General features: G+C 32.3%; 1 protein-coding gene across 3 annotated transcripts; it reads right to left on the bottom strand.

Moving 5' to 3' along the window:
• Positions 1–12318: 12318 nt before the first annotated feature.
• On the bottom strand, positions 12319–21891 carry LOC129972366 (speckle-type POZ protein-like). 3 transcript variants are annotated; one of them, XM_056086484.1, is made up of 2 exons: positions 20360–21891; positions 12319–12521 (listed from the first exon to the last, which is right to left on the bottom strand). In XM_056086484.1, exon 1 carries the CDS (start codon positions 21796–21798, stop codon positions 20371–20373), a length of 1428 nt encoding a protein of 475 aa, XP_055942459.1. In that variant the 5' UTR covers positions 21799–21891; the 3' UTR covers positions 12319–12521; positions 20360–20370. The 3 variants fall into 3 exon arrangements, with proteins under 3 accessions (XP_055942459.1, XP_055942460.1, XP_055942458.1); XM_056086485.1 differs by lacking the exon at positions 12319–12521 and adding an exon at positions 13259–13881; XM_056086483.1 differs by lacking the exon at positions 12319–12521 and adding an exon at positions 18598–18782 and having other exon boundaries at positions 20360–21890.
• Between the last annotated feature and the right edge of the window lie 353 nt (positions 21892–22244).

Here is a 22244-nt window from a genome sequence, read left to right as displayed (position 1 = left end):
AGTGAAAACAGTGAAGACAATTTTAATTTACATCCGGAATTCAAAACTCTATCTTGTTTTGTTTGGTAACTGTTTAATATTGTAATGGTTTCCATTACATATTGAATCATTTTGCGAATTTTTGCTCTAGCCTGTGATACTCTACTTAAGATGATTCAACTATCCACTGTTTTCACCACACCAATAAGCCCTTTTTGCAGCATTTTGGGTTTCCTTGCATACAGCCTTTCTACTTTCTCGTATACGTAGTATAGAGAAAGTACTGTAATCTGCAAAAAATTCGAAGTCGACATTTTGACGGTTCTCCAAATTTTAGACCTTCCGAAGTTTGAAAAAAATGTTTCTGGAAAATACAAGGTCGCCTGCCTTGTTTATGACAAAGACAAAAACGGTTTGAGCTAGACGGATGAAATTTGTTATATGGTTTTTAAACTGTAATGTCTTGATTCTAGACTGATCAAATAACGAAGCAGAATTTCCAGACAATTCTTTATTTTACAGCCCTGTATATACAAAAGAACAACTTGTTCTAATCTTGGTTAAATAAATAGTTATTTATACCTGTAGTAGGAGACACAACAGTCGAAGTCGAAGGTTTATCTTGAAACTCAGTTCTCCATCAATACGGAGAAACAACACCACAGGGAACTAACAGGTTGTTTGTCAACACGACCACTCCAGGGGTAGTTCTCGGACTCCGAACTTGTGGGCGTATTCCAACAATCTGCTTCCAACTCGTTTCTTCTCCTCTCCCTAAAAAAAAAAAATCTCCGCACTTTATTTCGGCGACAATCTCCGCCGCTTAATTTACATTGGTCATTTGATCTCTCTTTCGGCCAATCGGGGTTCAGCAATATGCTCCCTCAGCGGCGCCAGTAGGTCATGGGAAGGTCCTTTTAGTGATGCACTTTTCATAACTGACTATTCTGGAACACGGAGTTTTCATAGTCCTTTCACAATGGGAAATATTTAGCATCCAGATGTTTGGACACCCTTTTCAATCTATCAATATCTCTTGGACGAGGAATTCCCACATGTGGTCTTTCACTGTAGTCGTTAATGAAGATGCGAGACAACCCAGGTGAAAAGATCCCCCATCTGGCTATCTCGAAGAGTTTAGTAATTAACAGCGACGACACAGCTGGCTGTAAATATCTTATCAGTACTAGGAAACGGGGAATGTTACAATACCAAATTTGTTGATTTGAAATTTTGAGCAAAACCTGTTCAGAAGAAGTCTGTTTGTCCGTCTATTCCAGCGGTTCTTAACCTATGGGTCGCGACAGATGTAAGTAAAGATGCTCAACTCATGGTTTACGTGCGGTATCCAGGTTTAACAGATATACAGGAGGACATTTTATTTTGCAAACCAATGTCAACAACAACTAGAGGTGAAGATATTTTTCTTATGGTCGATTCGTTTTTTAAAGAAGAAGGATTAAATTGGAATCAGTGTTTCAGTATTTGCACCGACGGTGCAGCTGCCATGACAGCATCTAAAAAGGGATTTTCGACAAGAGCAAAACAAATGAATCCACAAATTATATCGATTCATTGTTACATAGACAAAATCTTGCTTCAAAAAAATTATCACCCGAATTATGTATCGTTTTGGATGAAATTGTTGCGGTAGTCAATTTTATCAAATCAAGAGCTCTTAACTGCAGAATTTTCCGCGAACTGTTTTTCGAATTTGGTGCAGAATACGAACATTTATTATATTATTCTGAAGTTAGATGGCTGTCCCGGGGCAAAGTTGTTCAAAGAGTATTATCATTACGGACAGAAGTCGAATTATTTTTGAGAGAAAAGAAACACCCATTAGCATCTATGTGCTAATCAAAATGTCAATTATTTTCAAAAAGTTATAAATATATTTTAATTTGGTCAATAAAAATTATTAAAAACACTTGATTATTAATTAAATTTTCCTTGGATTGAAAAGTACTTTTGTTTATCTTTATTATTAAAAAAATAAATGAAAAATTTGTAAGTTAAAAAAAAATCATCATCGTAGGATTGAAGATTTTTTAAAAATACAATCGAAAATAAAGCAATGAAAAAATTTTGACTTTTTCTCAAATATTTCTCAAATTTGGGTCGCGGCTTAAAAAGGTTAAGAACCACTGGTCTATTCGAATATAAGTTAATACGATAATTACAAAATGAAGAGAGCAATATAGATAAAATTCGATACATATAATTAACAATTATAATCTAGACACCTTTCAAATTTTGAGTCAAATCCGACAAGGGAATTATCATCTGTCTTTCTGTACTTTCAGAAACATGTGAACGTGATATCTCAAAGGCGCAGTGACTTAAATATATTAAATTTGTTATGGGATTTTGTGACTACGATTGTAGTTTTGTGTCTAATTTTTGTTTCAATCTGTTAGGAAAAATATTTTTGAAACACAAATTCGTTTTTCGGATACTATTAACCGGATGCCAAGGATTAATCGCTAAAAAACTCTCTAAGGTAAAAATTCCGTAAAAAAGCTTTTTTCACTCCAAAGTTTAATATTTCGTAACCATTGTACTCCATGGGATAACACCTTTATTAGATCGTATGCCAGAAAGTTTCGGGGAGACCACTGCCAATGGTTTATGCCAAAGTATTATTCCCGACATGTATGGATTAAGTTTGCAACTACTTAGGCGGATTGGGATGCGCGAGGATAGAACCTGGGACCTCGTGGTTCACAGTCCAGTAACAGGACCACGATACAAAAGCAATTGCTCGGGTAGCGTAATTGTTAACTGGCTTATATGCTATTCACCACAGACTCTCCCTCCAGTGAGTCGGAGGTGAGACAAACGATATGGATATTGAGTGGTGATGTATTTAGCCGTTGTCTAATGGGCCTGTACCCAGTTGAGTAGCGCCAAGCTTTATGGCGATCGTATGTGGGTGAGTGGTTGCTGCATCAAGTGAGTCTCACGACTTTGGTTGCGGGTAGATGGCGCCACAACAGCTGTACGAAGGTTGAAGGTACATCGTCAGAGGTCAACAATTTAGCGGATTGTAATTAGCGAGGATTGAACCTGGGACCTTGTGGTTCGCAGTTCAGTAACATGACCAGGATACAAAAGCATATCCTCTTGTAGCGTAGTTGTTAACTGGCTTATATGCTATTCATCACACTACACTAAAATTTCTTATAATGAAATTTAATGTCATTTGACTATTTTGGGAGGGATTTCGGCTGCCTAAAATATGGACTTCAGGGTTTGTTGAAACCCTTCCCAATGGTATTTTGAGCGGAATCTGCTTCATTTTCAATTTTTTCAAATTTTTTGCATTTTTTTTCTAGAACAAAATATAAGTTCGCTGTGCATCAAAAGAGAGTCATTTGATAAATACTGAACAGCCTTTTATTGGCAGTTTCTCTTCGGAATTTTTCTGCATTTGATTTCTTACTATGTACGGAATTCAAAATAAATATTTTGAAATGAAAACATTGCAATATTTATTTGGGGAAGTAAACTGAATTATGGATAGTAATACGATCCAAATAAAGGTATATTAATTATAGTTAGTGTTTCACTCATAATTGAAGTTTTTATTTCCAGAATCCCTTTTTCATTTCTAGAAAAGTCGCTAAAATTTGGAACTCTACTAACAAATCCGCATCTTTTTTCAATATTCGAGTTCGAGCGTAGAAATGACCTGGCATCAGGATGATGCTTTGTATTCTCCAAGTTTTCCATTGAATAGTAATTGTATCAGGAATTAGTGGATTGTTCATCTTAGGAGGATTCACTGTTACTTCTAAGCACTTTTTCTCCTTTTGAAGTATGTTTGTATGTGTTCATTTTTGATACGAGAAAGTTACATGAAATATATCGATGGAAAATTTGTAATTCATTCTGAATTCATCCGTAACACTGTCATACGGTTCTCTTTTAATAGTCAAACAAGTAAATGAAGTAAATATTTGTTAGACCCCCTCCCTCTTTGTTTCTACTTGTTTCCATTCATCGCATCTACAAAAATACATGACTATACACTTAAATCTTCAATTAACAACTGTTAACAATTGTTTTAAGTGGCTTCCTATAGGAAGACTGCCTATTGCAATGATGGTTCTCATGAGAAGATTTCTTCAGTTCTTTATATATATATATATATATATCAACTAGAGTAATTAGAGTAATTCACTCATTAACCAGAGTAATTTTGTTTGGATTTTAAATGGCCTGGAATATGTTGTTAGAAATGTAAAAATCTCGGATGAATTTGTAAATGGGCCATCATCTACCTCAAAGAGGGTAGAAATAGTGGAATTTTTATTTCGCTTTAACTTTCTTAATATTGAAGATAGAAAAAATAAATCCAATTAGCGAAATCAGGGCCTCATTAAGACAAAGAGCTTCTGTATTTCAAGTTTTTCGATAATTGCAATATCTTTTAGAAATCAGTGGCCGAAAAGTGATTTCCACGCTGTGATTTTGACTGTTTCTAACATCAACAATTTATGTTGCCAAATAGAAATTCACATGTAAAGGAATATGCCTTTTTCTTCCAGCTTGCCAAAAGGAATTTTTCGAATAACAAACACTGAACGGAATAATCTTCGAGCCTGTTTCTGATGATAAGTTTTTTCCATCTTCTTCGTATTTGAATCTTCTATCTAATCTAATTGCTTCTTTATATAACTTGTTTAATCTAAAAAGAAAAATGTCTACCGTTTCAGACCCTACATATCATCAATGAGGATCTGGATCATTAAAATTCTCAAGCTGCTCATGTAGACACGATTTGAGATTTTATAGGATAAAGTGTCAGTCTCGTCATTTGATTTCAGTTTAATCCTTAATACTCCTTTGCACCGCTTCGGTGACACCTCGTCGTGTCCTTAAAATACATTTAATTCAATTTTGTATTCAAACAACGTATAGATCTGAATTGAGATCAGAATTACCAATTTTGGTTTCTAATTGAAATAATTGCATCTTAACCATGAATAAAAATTGAAAAACTATATATGTTTTAAGCCTGAAGCATGTATGCAATACAATGCCGTTGCTATTGCGCCAATGAAGAGTTAATGGTTGAAAGTGAGAGGTCCATCTCAAAGACCCATTTTGTAATTAGAAAAGTGATTTTATCCTAACTAGCAAGAGACACTTGACGTGTGTATATATATATATATATATATATATATATATATATATATATATATATATATATATAGAGAGAGAGAGAGAGAGAGAGAGAGAGAGAGAACGGTAAACAATCTAAAGTAAGAAATAGTTTGAAAACGAAACTAAAATGAAAACGAAACAAAACAGTTTCGAAATCGCAACTAAAATTTATTACCTATTTAAACTAAAACCAAAAAAAGAACTTCATAGTATTTAGAGAGTGCAATTGCAGCTACTTCTAAAACACAGATGAATTGATACAAAAGTATTAGAATCAAGTTAATAGGAAAATCAAAAAAACCAAATAAAAATTAAACCAAAAAAATTATAAAAAATATAAAAAAGAATCCGGCCTGAAGACTTTTTCAAGGGTCACCCTCAGGCAGTGATTCAAATAAAGGGATTTTTTTCTGTGAGGAAATGCAGACATTTGTCTAATAATGATTCCTAGTGACCCGAAAATCCCCTGAAATTATGTCCAAGAGATATACCATTTTAACAGAAAGCAAAATACAAAACAACAAATTAGAAGAAAATAACCACTACAAAGTAAAAATACAATAACAAAAATAACAATAAAAACAAAAAATAGCACTAAAGGAAAAAACGAAAAGGCCAGCACAGAACATACCATCAACAGTCAAGGAAATTTTAAGCTATCGATTGTGATTCCCGCTTTTTAAAAAACTAACGGTAAATTATGTAAACAAATGTAGGCTCCCAGCGCCATCTATTGAGTGATCTAATATGCAAAGAAAGTTCTATTTTTATTTAAGCCAAAGGATTAATCCCATACCTTGTTTAATTAAAAAATTGACATTACAGTAATTTCTAGGAAATTCATTTTTAATTAAATTTTTAAGGAGGTTGTTTGATGCTTCAATATAGGAATTTTTATTATTGCAAACCCTTTTGATCCTGTTAACTTGTGAGAAAATTAGATTTTTGAAAATTTTAGAGTTTAGATTTAAATGGTAGTTACATAGTTTTGTTATTTTAAAGTTGAAACCATCCCTTTTATCGTATATACCAACTATTTCTTTATCATTAGCAATTTCGATTTTTAAATCCAGAAAGGTAGCCTCAAGTTGATTTTTATTTGCATCTGTTAGAATTAAATTTTTTGGATAGTAATTAGTAATAATATTAGTATTGTCGAAGTTAATCAAAAGTAGGTCATCAATATATCTCCACCCGTTTATTAAATTATATTTAATTATTTTTTTCTCATAGTAATGTAGGAAAATATTAGCTAAAGCACTTGAGAAAGCTGTTCCCATTGGAATGCCCTTGACTTGTTTATAAAAATTAATACCATTAAAAACGTAATTTTCAGTAATATTAAAATTACATAACTCAAGCCAGTTATTTTTAGGAATGATATTTTCATTTAAATATTCGTCATATATAAAAGTGCAGACCTTTATTAATTTTTCATGAGGTAGATTAGTGTATAAATTTTGGAAATCAAAAGTATTAAGTTTATTAATGTTGTTATCTTTAAGAAAATCCAGTACTTCTTTGTTACTAGAAATAATAAAGTTGTCTTCATTTTTTATTTTGTCCAGGATAATTTTTAAGTATTTAAAGAAATGTTTACCCGTATAGTAATTATAACTGCCAGTGCTATAGGTTACGAATCTGAATTTTAATGGTTTTTTTATTAAATTTAACTGTTGGGAATAAATAAGGATAGTTAAGAGAGCAAGTCTTAGTTTTGGTTTTTTTTGCGAAAGCTAGCATTCTTTTATCTAATTCCTTTTTCCCGGTGTTCTTTAACATATAAGTTGCATTAGAGTTATATTCATTAATTAAAAGTTCTTTATAATAATATTTACAAATTAAACAGAAATTATTTGCTGATTTATCGATTACTGTAATAACAAATTTTTCTTTTAAATTTTTTATTTCATTTTTTAATGTTTTACTAAAATAAATTCCACTTTCTTTAGATCTGTCAAAATCAGTATTCATTTTTATTTTAATTTCCTTTAAAATTCTCACTTTCCATTCCCCGAAACCTTCCGCAGGCCAATGGTATTTTCTAGATAATTTAGCAATAAAAACATCCAAATCATTACCAATAGAAATCAAAATTTTGTTATGGTTTATTTTTTCTCTTAATCTAAATTTTGTTCCTCTTCCCATCAAATCTCTTAAAGAGTTGGATTCAATAATTTTTAAATTACCTGTAATAATATGACCTTTATCAATATCTATAAAATCTTTATATTTTTCTTTGTTACAGTAACAATCTGTTTTATTTATTTTATCTAAATTTTTTTGCTATAGTAATTATAATTACAAATTTTTTTCTTTAAAGTTGAAGTGTAACTAAATGCTATTGATACAGTTGTTTTATCTGTAAGAGGAAAAAATATATTATTATTATGTATAATTTTGGGTAATTTTAGATATTCGAAGTAAATATCCCAGAATTTAATCACACAGTATTCTTTGTAAACATTATTTTTATTATTAAAAAGTAAATCGTTTTTCCAATGTTAAGTTTACATTTAATAAGATCTAGAATAATACATTTTGTGTACGAATTTTTAAACTCTAATTCCCCGAATTTATTATTTAAAAACCATTTAATTTTATTATTTCTAAGACCAAAAATGTATTTCCTAATTTTGTGAATGTTTTCACTATTGTGTTCCAGATTACAGTAATTTTGAAATTCCTCAAATATAATTTGACTGTAACTTTGCTACCCGGTACGAATAGTGTCATCCTGGGAAAAACCGTTAAAACTCTTTGTAAGATCTGCCCTGTGCGTCAATGACCTGAGAACTTGGCGACGAATTTGGCGAGTTTGGCGACTAAATGGATCATACTGGAAAGTTCGAGAAGTTTCACACTCCATCCAGTAGGAACCAGATACGCCCTGATTGGTCTGAAGATTCTAGCCCCCCTTCTGAGACAGAATCTTCAGACCAATCAGGAAGCTGCAGTGAAGTTGTGTGGTGTAAGTGAAGTCGTGTGAGAAGTAGCGAGTCGGCAGCTAACACGAGAAGTTCAGCCGTTGGAGAGACGGTAGAGCGAAGCTCCCAGGAGCCCATCTCCTGCTGGATTCTGTCTATCCGCTTCGTGTGCTGCTGTCTACTGAAGTATGCTACTGTCGTCTACTGTGTTTGTCTCTGCTGTGCATAGCTGCCGTCTTTGTGCTGTCCTGTCTTAGTGTAAATAAACGTCGTTGTTTCTACTGTCGCTTGCTGATTGAGCGTTCTCCACACCATATCACTTTCACTATCCAAACAAACCCGGAAATTTCGTAACAATATATATGGAAAATTAAATTGATTGCAACTGCAGAGGAAGTTCGGATGTTCGAATATAAGTTAAGGGCTTTAAGCTTTCTAGTCTGTTTAAAGTGTGGGTGTAAAGAAAAGGATCAGACAATAACATTGACACTGGAGAACAAATTTTAGCATATTTTTTATTGACTTCAACTTTTTGACTAAATAGTCTTGCTAAATTTAAAATTGTACTTAATTTTCTTCTGTTAAGTTATGGTTTTGATTACCAGTAATTTGCATACGATTTTTACAGTGGAAATAAAGATAATCATAACGAAAGGAAAGCGCCCGCATCGTATTATGAGCAGTAAGATATCTGTGATTTAGCAATATCCACGTGACCGTGTGGTTACTAATTACATGGTAAAAGCATCAAAGTATTACAAAAAAAAAACGAATTTAATACAGAATATTTTAATCTGTGATCAAATATAGGTAAACAACTGAATTGAATTCTCTACATTGATTTAGGGGAAATTTAATAAAATCATTGTAAAACAAAATGTAAAATTGTTAAACATCTCTCGTTGAAGTACTTCATTATGATGTTGAAGTTTATGCAACATTCATGCAAGTTTTGTAGTTGTGAATATGTTTGAACTTAAAAGAGTTATGATTCTCACCAGTTAAACGATTTGGTATGTGATTTGAAACCATCATAGAATGCTACAGAACTCCTAGTATCAAGACTATTTAAGAAAAAAAAAACATGTTTAAAAAAGAACGGAAATATAGAGCTTTCGTGCTGGGGAAATTTAATATTTCTAGTACTTAAGAAGCATTTGTATTTTTCCCTATTTTCAAAACAAATAAGTTTAATAGAGGAACTGGGGACTGTCATGATGCAGATCAAGGAAGTAATCTGCTATCTAAGAGAGGACCTTAGAATGTGCAGACGTCATAACATAGTTCCGGAAGTCCATTCAGTTTCTATGAAGAACATGGCGATACTTAGAGAATCATTAAATAATGAGTTACAAGATTGCCCTCTAATTGGTGCGTTTTCTTTGTCATCAGCATTGCGAATATAAAAATATTGTTGTGAGATAGCACGTAAGAAGTTTTGAGCGGAAAGTAAGAGTAGAGTTGTGTAGAGTGGAATTCAAACACTCTACACAAGTCAAGTTTTGAGCGGAAAGTAAGAGTAGAGTTGTGTAGAGTGGAATTCAAACACTCTACACAAGTCAAGTTTTGAGCGGAAAGTAAGAGTAGAGTTGTGTAGAGTGGAATTCAAACACTCTACACAAGTCAAGTTTTGAGCGGAAAGTAAGAGTAGAGTTGTGTAGAGTGGAATTCAAACACTCTACACAAGTCAAGTTTTGAGCGGAAAGTAAGAGTAGAGTTGTGTAGAGTGGAATTCAAACACTCTACACAAGTCAGTTGTTGTTAGAAAAAATACATATCACCCACATCTCGCATCATATAAAAGGAAACAGTTCGTTAAATTTTTTATATGAATAAGGTTATTTTATATGAATTTATTTTAATTTTTATATGAATTTTTTCAAGGTCTTCATAATGTTTTTGAGAAACTAAAATCTTTTGTAGTTGATTGCCCATATATTCGGCAGCTGATACAACTTTAGTATTTCTTAGAGAAGATCAGATTTAGAAAAAAAAATGCATGGTTTTAATTCAGTGTTCATTTTAAAGACTACCGTCGAAGTAGAAATGCACAAAATGTTCAGAAATTTCTTTTACCCTCACAAAATGTTTGACTGCAACGTTTGCTACATCAAGATACCGGGTGTCACAAATATGACTGCTAGATAAAAAAAAAAAAAAAAAAAAAAAAGGAATACGATAGAAATGTATTGTTTGAGGCCTTACGCTTGGTAAATCATGGAATTTTATTCCATCAAATTCCAATTTTAGTTAGCATTGTCACCGACAGACAGCGCTGCAGGCGATCTGTAACAAGTATAGGTAAAACGAAGTACTTCAAATATCCATTCTTTGCCTCATTTTTACCACAAACTGCGCCAGGCTGTTGCTGCAAGTGGGACTAACATTGAAAACATCGTAATTTAATTTCTCGAAACAATCCTTGCAACATTTCATACCCCATTTTTATTTTTCCATCTTTGCAGCGCCACCGATCGGTGCCAATGGAAACACCAAATTTGCAATTTCGTGGGATAAAATTCCTTGGTATCCGAAGCGTAAGGCAGTAAACGATATATTTCTATCCCATTCGTTTTTTAAAAATTGATTTTCAAAATGCATCAATCATTTTTGGAATACCTAGTATATTTTATACATAGTCATTTTAATATGTTCGGTGCAAGTTAGGTGTCATAAGAAGAATCTCATCAAGATTTGAAATTAGTGAAACGGCTTAGTGAACGGCAAGTAGTATTAACTTTATAATACTGTTACGAATCTGTAATGCTGCTTCCCAGCATAGTTGGTTCCACCATCGGAAAGAATGTTTTACAGTCATCTGTATTGGACGGAGTCCGGTGTCGCGTCGGAGGTTCCAGAGGTTGGCGACCATTTGGCTACTTGGCGACGACTTTGGCGCCAAAATGGATTATACCCGAAACATCGAGAATTTTCCCGATCCGTCCAGTAGGAACCAAGATACGCCTCGGACGTTCCTGATTGGTTGAGAGGCTTCTGCCCCCGCCTCCTGAGACCTATAAAAGGAGACAGCCGCAGCTGTCAGAGAGTAGTTGGAATCGGCGGTGAAGAAATGGTCTTCCAGGGATAAGCGGAGCAGCGACGGAGTCAAGCTAGTGCTGAACTAAGCTGTGCGCTACTGTCTGCAGTAGAGTCTGGTTGTATGCTGCACGTCTCGGCTGAAGATAATCGTCTTCTGTGCTGTATATAGTTGTCGTCTTTGTGCTATCCTGTGTGTCTTCGTGTAAATAAACGTCGTTGTATCTTTTTCTACTGCCGCCTGGTGATTGAGTGTTCTCCATACCATATAACTCCCACTATCCAAACGAACCCGGGAAATTTCGTAACAATACTGTAGCAGTATATCCATTGTTGAAATCGTAGTTCCAAATAATGTGTATTCAGATAAACTATTTTCGTTTATTTATTTATTCTTTTATTCTGTTCATTTTTTTCAGTTCATTTTTTTTCATTTTTTTCATTTCATTTTTTTTGGAAACTTGGAAGATTATCTGTATTCTCAGATCTAATTCTACGAAAAATGTTTTCCCCATGTAACAAAATTTGGTTAAGAGATCGAATATGAACTCAATCTTATGATGACGTTCTTTTTCGTGTTGAATGTACCGGAAATACATCATTGAAAACATTCATAATTTAGTTCGATCAGGCTTCCATCTTCCGTTTCGAAGTGTAAAAATTTGTTTGCAGAATCCCATATCCATAATTAAAGTTCTCACTTGGTATCCACCATATAATCATAGAAGATGTGCTAAACTTTAAGTGCAGATTTTTCACCAAATAGGAGAATGTGGTGACCTGTTCCACTGTCCAAACAGTGGATTGTGGAGGCCCAATGAATACCTCGGTGCTTCAGAGTAAAGTTCCAAGTCTAAAGATCCGTCACGTATGTGGCTTGTTGTACGTTAAATCTAGAGTCGCGGGGCATATGCCCTTCCGCTGGTGAGAGGCAGAATTTTGGAGAGACGGTGCTTGCTCAGGTATCGTTCGCGTCGTCTTCTCAGAGTTCAAAATATTTTAAAGAGCTGTATTTTTTCAACATATTTTAAAATCCATGTAACAGAAATTTTCTTCAAAGAAATAAAAGGAATATATATTCTTCTTTGCTTTCAGGCAATAGCTGACAAAATTACGATATTTTTTATCGGATGAATATTGAAATAATCGAAATTAGTAATAGTTCTGCAAGTTGCCAAAAATGCCACGATCATTAAATGAGCTATATTCAATACGACAGAATATTCTTTCAATAGTAAGTTAGATTTCTGTTTGAGATGAGGCTAACACTCCACTTATGGAATGATCATACAGAGTTCAGAAAGTTTACGAGAAAATATTTATTTTATTAAAAATAATATAATCTGTGTTTATCAGGAGGATGTTATTATCCATGTACAAGGTAATGACATGCCCCTTCTTTCCTTTCTGAAAAAAAAAAATAGATAGAAATCTGTATTTTAGAAAATTCAATATTTACTATGTTATTTGGTCTTTCAAAAACATTTAGCAATTTTTAAAATTTTAAAATTTGAGCAACATTTTGAATAATTTAATGTGCTACATCGTTATGTAAAATGATGCTAATTTTAATTTTCCAAATCTTATATAATAATTACATAAACATTTAGGCAAAATCCTTAATAATTCTATTTAATTGATTTCCTAACTAAGAAACAATACTTAACCCGTAACTGGAGACATGAGTTTTCTCAAGCGGCCAGAGACAAGGAGACAAAATCACACCATTGTTATTTTTTTTTTTGTCTTTTTTAAACAGCATTGGGATTTATTTTGGAAACACAATATATTCTGGAAATTATGTAGTTACTAAAAATATTAAAAATGTTAAATGTTATAATATTAAATACTGGAAAGATAATATAAGAAAAAATCTAAACAATCATTTAATGAGTATTTACTTCGTTTAGATATTACAGAATTATAATGATGTTAATAAATGTTAGAATTTATTAAACAAAAATGAAGAATACAATATTTTAAAACATTATTTTAAGAATATTTTTTTTTTATTCTTTTTGTATTATTCAAGCAAAAAGCAGTTTCAGAGACATGGAGTCAGCGACTCTATAAATAAAAGCAAAAAGTTTGAAAAAGAATAACTCGGTTATAAGCACGTGCTCACAGTTTGACTTTTGCCAAGATACTGCTGAAAGAACAACTTGATGGTACTGAGGAGATGATTGTATTCAAGGACAAAATACCACGTGATAATCAAAGCTAATGAACAACGCGGTGGCATTTTGACTCCCGTCTCCAGGTACGGGTTAGCCGGTTAAAGAAGTAATTTCCTTTATATTCCAATAACACTTAGAAGAAAATACTTAATAGCAAACATAAACTAAATAATCGTTTACCATTAAAAAATTCTACTGTTAAAGTAGTGTCAAAACAGGTTTTCATACATCAGATGTACATCTAATATATAGGAAATGATCGAAAAAAACCCATTTAAGCATTCCAGACTTACTAACCTGTCATTGGATAAAATTAATAGAATTGCATAAAATACTCCATTGATGAAAATAATAACATGATAAATAAGAACAGTCATAGTCACAACCTGATATCCAGAAGTAAGCCACGTAAAGTTTCAATTGCCAACTGGGGAAGGTTCTTTTCTAAATTTCTCCACTGATCACAGTGAAGGATCTCTGAGGCATATTGAAGTATGTAGGTCTTCACAGCTGTGTTCAAATCTTCATCTTGGTGCATATCGGCCAGAATCAATAGGACACAACAGTTAGAGAAATCGATTCAGCAGGAACTAGATCCACATACAAGGTGGAACTTTAGTTAAATCGGATTTCTAGTCGGGAATTGTACAATCAAGATAAAGGAAATTAAAAAAAAAAAAAAAAAAAAAAAAGAAGATGAGTAGCTTTCAGCTAGACAAATGAAATTGTGTATGTGACCTTAACATTAAGTTCTCTTCTTACGAATTGACCGCTTCTTGGTCTTTCTCTTTTGCGTTTATATGAACGCAATAATTCAAAAGCATGAGAAATTCGAAAACTGAACTTTGTCAACAGTTTGTCGAAAATTTGACCACAGTAGTCTAATGGTAAACTCTCGGTTTCGGGGTCGGAGGGTTCCCTGTTCGAGACCCGTTTCCACTAAAGAGGGATTTGCGAGTTCTAAAGCTGTGTTCTGACGTTCTGTGCATCTGGAGACATGGAACACTCTCCCTCTTTCCCCTCTCTTTGGTTTTCCTGGGTTCTTCGACGTATGTTCAGTTTATTTACGGGACTCCGGATAGCTTCCACAGTCATAAAAGAACCCCTGAAAATCGCAAGAGAGGGGAAAGTGTGCCATGTCTCCAGATTCACAGGTCGTCGGAACGCGGCTTTACACTGACGCTGTGAGCCAAAGGCTCCCCCCTCTCCCGATGGTGCGACGAGAAAGATTCGCAGAAGGTCCCAGCCCAGCGCTCATCCTCTTCCTCTGACTATGCTTGAAATTGCAAGGTCCAGCTAAAAATAGCTCTCGGGTTGTTTCCAAACGAAACTTTAATATAGCTAATCAAAACCAACTGTAAACACGGAACTTCTCGAAACAAATCAAGCTAGCGAAATGAAATTCCATATGTGGCTTTGATACCGAAATTGTAAATTTTTATCATAATTTAGGACTAACTCGTCATTGCATAAAATATTTGCTTTCTGATATGTAACCGAGTAAAGAGTTGAGAATTGAGTATATGTTTGTCCCGCTAATTAAAAGACTGTAAATCTCGGAGGAACAATTTAATTAGAAGAGACATATGAATTTAAGAAAATATAATGTAAGCGATATATATGTGATACAATACATTAATTTAGCCACGGGAAAAAAAATTATTAGTTTTTCTTTTTAAATTTGAACAAAAGTCTTACAATTTCATTAGAGAAGGCTCTACAGAAAATGATATACTATCTGTATTGTTTCTCCATGAAATTCAACTTAATCGTAAAAAAAACAAAAAAAAAAAACAGAGTTGTCAAAAAATATTTATAAATAATTTTCGATATGCCCGCATTCGTGGACCCCATAAAAATCCTATCTAAAAGTGAAATTCTGAAATTTCAAATGTTTTTATATATTCGCTATTCAAAATGAATAAATAAATAAAATAAAATAAAAAAAGACATTTAGATTTGGGGTAAACATTTTATCTCAATTCCTATGCCTGAATGTCTTATTCCTTATGGCCTTCAGGTTACTGCGGAACAAGAACATTGTATGCGGAACAAGAACATGGTAATTCCCAAGAAGTTTCCAAGAATGGTAATTCCCAAGAACTGTGAGATTCACCCTAAAATAGTGTTGTTGGATCTTGAAAATAAGTAACTAAAAATAAATATACGCGGCCTTTATAAGTAACAATTCTTTCATCACAAAATAACTTTCCAACCAAATATGAAACTAGTGAAATTAATAACGCACTCATGCATCATAAGTGTGGAGTAGAAAATTATGAGATACCAAGTCTTGCCATCATATTCTTACAACAGTTCAAGATTGTGGAGTTCGTCTCAAAATTCGATTGTTAGGTAGATTCCTATAGGAAGACTACATATTGCAATGGTTCTGGTGTCAAGACTTCGGGAAAATTTGTTGAGTTCTTTGCCCATCATGGTCCTTAGAATCCAAAACCGCTTTTCGTTCAAAAGTTATATAATGTGTATGTGAGTGTGTGTGCGTGTAGCGATATTTGAAAATATAATTTAAATCTTAATTAATTTCCTAATTTGTATTTGAAATTAGCTCATATAAACTTAATTCTAAAATGGATTCTTATTTCCTGATCCATTTCCACTTTTTATTTAACCCTTTAAAGGGCCATTTTTTTCTAGTCATATTATGTTAAAATATTTTTAGGCTTGAAATTAGAATAAGGAAAGAGATTCATTTAGCTTATTAGATAAATTTAATTTGATTAATTAATTTAATTTGGTTAATTAATAATTAAGTAACAAATCTAGACACATCATTTTGTGTGAGATAAAGAAATGAAGCAGTTTCTTCTTTAAAAGGGGGGTTCATAATAAATTTCTGATTTTACAAAACGCAGCAAATCTTTTTGCAAATTTTAAGATAAATGATGAAGTATCATGCAAAATAAGTTTCCGTACACAATATGCAAATTTTTCTTTTCTTGTTTTACAACTGACCCACAGTAAATATTTGATGTTTGTTCCTTTGTCAGAGTGAAGAACACATAGCAACAGTTGTTTAGTTCCAGTTTGTAACTGGTCATCTTAAAATGGAAATTCCGAAAACCCGTTCGAGAGTTAGTGATTCGGTTGCGGTATATATATATATATATATATATATATATATATATATATATATATATAGTAACCAATCTAAAGTAAGAAATATTTTGAAAACGAAACTAAAACGAAAACAAAACGAAATAGTTTCGGAATCGCAACTAAAAATGATTTCTTATTAAAACTAAAACCAAAAAAGGAACAGGAAAAACTTCATAGTATTTAGAGAGCGCAAATGCAGCTATTCTAAAACACAGATGAATTGAGACAAAAGTATTAAAATCAAGTTAATAGGAAAATCAAATTAAACCAAACAAAAACTAAACCAAATAAAAAAAGAATCCAGCCTGTAGACTTTTTCAAGGCTCACTCTCAGGCAGGATTTAAAAAAAAAGGGATTTTTTTTCTGTGAAAGAATGCAGACAAGACAGTCTAATAATGATTCCTCGTGACCCGAAAATCCCCTGAAATTAGGCCCAAAAGATATACCATTTTAACAGAAAGGAAAATACAAAACAATAAATTAGAAGAAAATATCCACTAATAAGTAAAAATACAATAACAAAAATAACAATAAAAACAAAAAAATACCATAAAATAACACTCAAACCATTAATAAAAAACAAAAAGGAAAGCCCATACAAGCAGCAGGCAAAGAAATTTTAAGCTATCGATTGTGATTCTCGCTTTTTAAAACCACAAAGCTAACGTATTTAATGTAAAAAACAATTGTAGGCTCCCAGCGCCATCTATTAAATGATCTAATATGCAAGGAAAGTTCTATTTTTATTTTAGGTAAAGGATTAATCCGAAACCATACCTTGTTTAATTAAAAAGTTGACATTATAGTAATTTCTAGGAAATTCATTTTTAATTAAATTTTTAATGAGGTTATTTGATGCTTCAATATAGGAAATTTTATTATTGCAAACTCTTTTGATCCTGTTAACTTGTGAGAAAATTAGATTTTTGAAAATTTTAGAGTTTAGATTGGAATGATAGTTACATAGTTTTGTTATTTTAAAGTTGAATTCATCCCTTTTATCGTAGATACCAACTATTGTTTTATCATTAGCAATTTCGATTTTTAAATCCAGAAAGGTAGCCTCAAGTTGATTTTTATTTGTTTCTGTTAGAATGAAATCTTTTGGATAGCAATTAGTAACAATATTAGTATTGTCGAAGTTTATCAAAAGTAGGTCATCAATATATCTCCACCCGTTTATTAAATTATATTTCATTATTTTTTTTTCTCATAGTAATGCAGGAAAATATTAGCTAAAGCACTTGAAAAAGCTGTTACTATTGGAATGCCCTTAACTTGTTTATAAAAATTAATACAATTAACCATACCAATATACCAGCAAATACCATTTAAGATGATGGAAATAGTTGGGAGGATTGAAATTTTCATTTCGCGCTTACTTACTTAATATTGAAGGTAGAAAAATAAAACAAATTAGTCAAATTAGCGCCTGATTAAGACTAACAACTAGTACTTAGTTTTTTCGCTAACTGTAATGTCTTAGATGTTAGGGTATGAAAAATGATTTTCTCACCCTACTTTTGACTGTTTCTAACGTCAACAATTTATGTTGGCAGATAGTTATTTAGATGTAAAGGAATCTGCCTTTGCCTTCCAGCTTGTCGAGAGGAAATTTTTTTTTAACTTGGGATGATGATCTAAAAAAATCCTATAATGCATTGTTATCACAGTTTATTCTTTACAAATAATTTTCTTACTGAAGACGCGACTCTATGTGGGATTGGTATAAGTGAATTATGCACTCATATGAGGTGCGTTCTCTTATCATAAAGCGCAGAAATTTTTATAGTGAGACGTCATCTTTTCAACTCGGTTTGCGATGCCCGCCTTAATATGCTTCTTTTTTAATTTAAAAACGTAATATGATGGAAGACCGGAAAGGAAAAAAAGTTATATGACTTACTTATGTTGCAATTCTTTTACTGGAAAAAAAAACTTTTCTAAGGGACATCTGTTTGTGGAATTGATGCATGTAAAGTATGTTTTTCTGCGTCAAATGCTGTCGGTGATATATTAGTGATTGATATCGCACACATATATTTCAAGAGTGGGGTTTACCCATGCCATTTGATCTCGATTCAAATTTTTTTCAAATTCGTCACAAAATGCCACTTGCACTATTTCAAAATTCCATATAGATCTAAACAACTGTATGAATTATTATAAATAAAATATCATGTAATGATTTATTAACACAATAAATTTAAGGGTTTATTCAAAATACAAAAGTTTATTGAGATAACAGTTAATCTAATCAATTGATTTTATAGAATTGTTTACAATTCCAATTTAGGATGCACATTCATGTCGATTTTCATAAAGCACGCTGCTGCAGAATAATATTTTATATCAGGAAGTAGCACACATCTGTAAGAGATTAGTTCAGGATTAGAATCTGTCGACAAAATCAGTTTGTCTTAAAAATAAACATCGTACCATTGGAAGAAAATATTTTATTTCTTTAAATCGTTTTGTGTTTGGCTATTGAGCATTTAAAGCTGAATTGTCCTTGAAGTAATCAATTTTTGATCTGGTATGTGGGGGGGGGGATTTTTTTTTTTTTTTTTGCTGACTTCTAGGATGACATATTTAATTTCAACAAACATATTATTGGACCTAATGAAACAAAACTTCCAATTTCTATTTTTGATTTCCAATGAACATCAGGCAATATCCTGTTTTGTTTTATTTTAACAGAACTGCAAAACTGAGATATTCAATTATAATTATTAACTTACGGCTAATTGCTGGAATTTAAAGGAAATAAATTTAAAGCTTGTGAAAGACTAATACTTTTCCAAAAACGACAATGAGACATTAAATTTATTTAGAATTTGCCAGTATCCAAGTGTAGACTGCTTAATTTTTCATTAATAAATGGAGTGGATTTCTAAAACGGAGAGAATATGCATTTTAGAAAATTCCCTCTTTCCTTTAATATTAGATCTCTGAGGAAAAGGCTTTGATATTTTTAGGAATTCAAACTTGTCAAAAATTTTAAATAGCTTCAAGTTTATTAATTTTGTTAAAAAAGTTCTTTAATTTAAATTTAGTTCTTATCTGAACACTGTGAAGAAATAAAAAAACTCGCACTAATCTATTTAGTTTATATAAAGTGAGAATCATAAATTAAAACGATTGCTTTTCGTATATGAATACAACCATGGGATAATTTGAATTATGTGAAAACAAATGCATGAAAAAGTGCAAGAATTCTTTAAAAATCTTTTATGACAGATATAAGAGAAGTACTACTTCTAAGAACTCCTTAATAAGAAAATTTCATCTGACATGTTTTAGGTGCTTGTATGTGTTTTGATTATTTTTTCACTTAAAAAAGAATTATTGAGAAAAATTGGTGCAATATATATCAATCAAAATATTTCCATCATTTTCTACAACTGTTTTCCTTTTTCATTCAATAAGTCTTGCAATTGTTTGTCTTTGAATTTTTTTGGTCCTCCAGGCCGTTTTTTGTCATTGACATCGAAATCACCACTCTTAAATCGTTGAAATCAAAACCTATAATTGGCATATGACGGACCAGTATCACTATAAGTTTCTAAAAGTGTCTCATTGGCTTCAACAACAGATTTCTTCAAATCAAACAAAACAAAACAAAAAAAGCAATGAATGTCGAAAATACAATTTGGAGCGTTCCATGATTAAAATCTTTATAAACTGAATAACTCATGGAGAACTAAACGGAAAACTTTCAAAATGATAATAATAAATTAATAGTAAATCGGTAAAACCCAAAACCATTGTCGTTTATATAGAGACTTCGCAAGTTTACCAACAGATGTCGCTGATTAAAATACATGCAAGCACCTAATATTTACAAAATTTTCAAAGAATTTTATATAAAATTTGCTATTTGCCAAAGACGTAGACAAATCCAAGGCAAAAAAAAATTATTTGAAGAAATTAATAGCATTACTTACTATAATTAAAGTCAAAAGATATATATCCAGCAATCTTCTACAAATAGATCACGTAAAATTTCGATTGCCACTTTGGGCTGGCTGTCCTCCAAATCCATCCACTGTTCACAAAAAAGAACTTCTTCGCCGTGATGAGCTATGAAATCCCTCACTGCCCTCTTCAAATATTTATCTTGATACAGATCGGCCAAAAGCAAAAGGTCACAGCAATTAGACACACTTATACTCTGCTTCAAGCGCATCGTACATTCCTCCTTCAGGGAAAGTATCTGGTACTTGACTGCTGAGAAATAGAGTTTAGTAGCTTTTTTCCATGTTAATTCTCCCAAGGTATCAGTATACAGAAACACAAGCATGCGTTTTACAGTCGCTGCGTCAATGTCATCGATGTGGACGCATTTTTTAATAGTCTCTTTTATGTTAGTGTTAAACATAGCTTCGAATACAGGAGAATGGGCACTCAAAATGGCTGTGTGAGCTGGAAATGTTTCGGTATCTGTCTGAAGCTTGACATCGCAAGGGCTACCCAACTTGGATGTCAGAGATTCCACTGCTCTTGTAAAATCAGTTTCATATTCAGCCCATTCGATTTGCTCACATTCTATTCCAGAATAAAAAGTGATTTCACACTGCATGGAAAGAGTGTCATTTATCAAGTACTGGTCTTTATTTTTTATCAGCTCATTCACCGAAAGAGATGGTAAGTAAACTCTTTCAGTGGAGTTCAATACAAATTTTCGTTTCAATTTCACATTATCTATCTTATTACCTGAGCAATCCAAGACGTGCAATTTGAAATGATAAAATCGTTTATTTGCTTTATCCATAGCTTCGAAAATTATTCCCATTGAGTAATTTCGAAAGAAAAATTTCACTGTCACCAATTTTTCTCCTGAAGATGAAGATACTGTCTTCAATGTTGCCATTTCCTCACTAGGAAAAGAGCTAAAATTTCTAACATTTCCATCGAACATACAATGCTCTATCTTCAGTCGAGTTTTAGCGAAGAACTTGACTGACTTCAAGAAGGATCCTTGTTGCTTCCATATTTTGCAATGGATGGTAAGATCCTCAAGAGTGAGAATTGTATCCATTTTTTGATCATCCAAATTTTTCGTATCTATTCTAATCATTGAGCACCTTTCATTCTTTTTAAATATGTATCCATAAATTCTTTTTGGAGTTGAAAATATTCCTTGAGGTGTTTTGACTGAAAAATGGTAAAATAAGCCGAATTCTTGCAAACCATTATCTTCTTCTCTTTTTACACATAACGAAATTTCTGAACCTGCTATTTCAAGCACCCCTAATTTCCACTTGGTTCCGTCCATTTCATCCATCGAAATCTCAGGACTGTACAGTTCCATTTTCTGCTGATGAATGCATTTAACATTCTCTATCTTCCAAGTTATAATAATGCTTTTTCTTTTCCGCTCCATACTGCTGAAGCTGGCTTTGCAAACAATAAACAACGAGTCTTCTACGCTGTAAAAACAATTAATATTTATTTTTCAAAGAACAATTCTTTCTGGGATAAATTTGCAAAGTAAGTGCTTTCTGCAGATAACTTATCTTCTAATCTACAATAAATATGAGAAAGCAAAAGCTCGTAAATTTTTAATCTGATAATTAGAGGCGTATTCGAAAAGTATAAAATACTAGCCGCCTTTGGCGACCAGCCGGTTCGCACATCTTAATGTTCGTTAAAATTTTAATAATTAAATATTTTATGCAATTCCTACTTTAATAACTTCTTCATCAAAATATTTTAAAACTTCAAATTTTGATATATAATTCACTCATAATATTATAAAGGCCTTCAGTCACAACGTAATATGTATCTCTCTAATTTTCTGTTAGTTCCCGTAGAATTTATACTATATAT

This window comes from Argiope bruennichi, chromosome 6 (genome assembly GCF_947563725.1).
Source record: "Argiope bruennichi chromosome 6, qqArgBrue1.1, whole genome shotgun sequence".
NCBI classification, from domain to species: domain Eukaryota; kingdom Metazoa; phylum Arthropoda; class Arachnida; order Araneae; family Araneidae; genus Argiope; species Argiope bruennichi.
This window is presented reverse-complemented; position numbering and strand designations above follow the sequence as displayed.

Excerpts from the sequence above, each read along its gene's own strand:
- LOC129972366 (XM_056086484.1), bottom strand. The coding sequence starts at position 21,798 with ATGGAGCGGAAAAGAAAAAGCATTATTATAACTTGGAAGATAGAGAAT.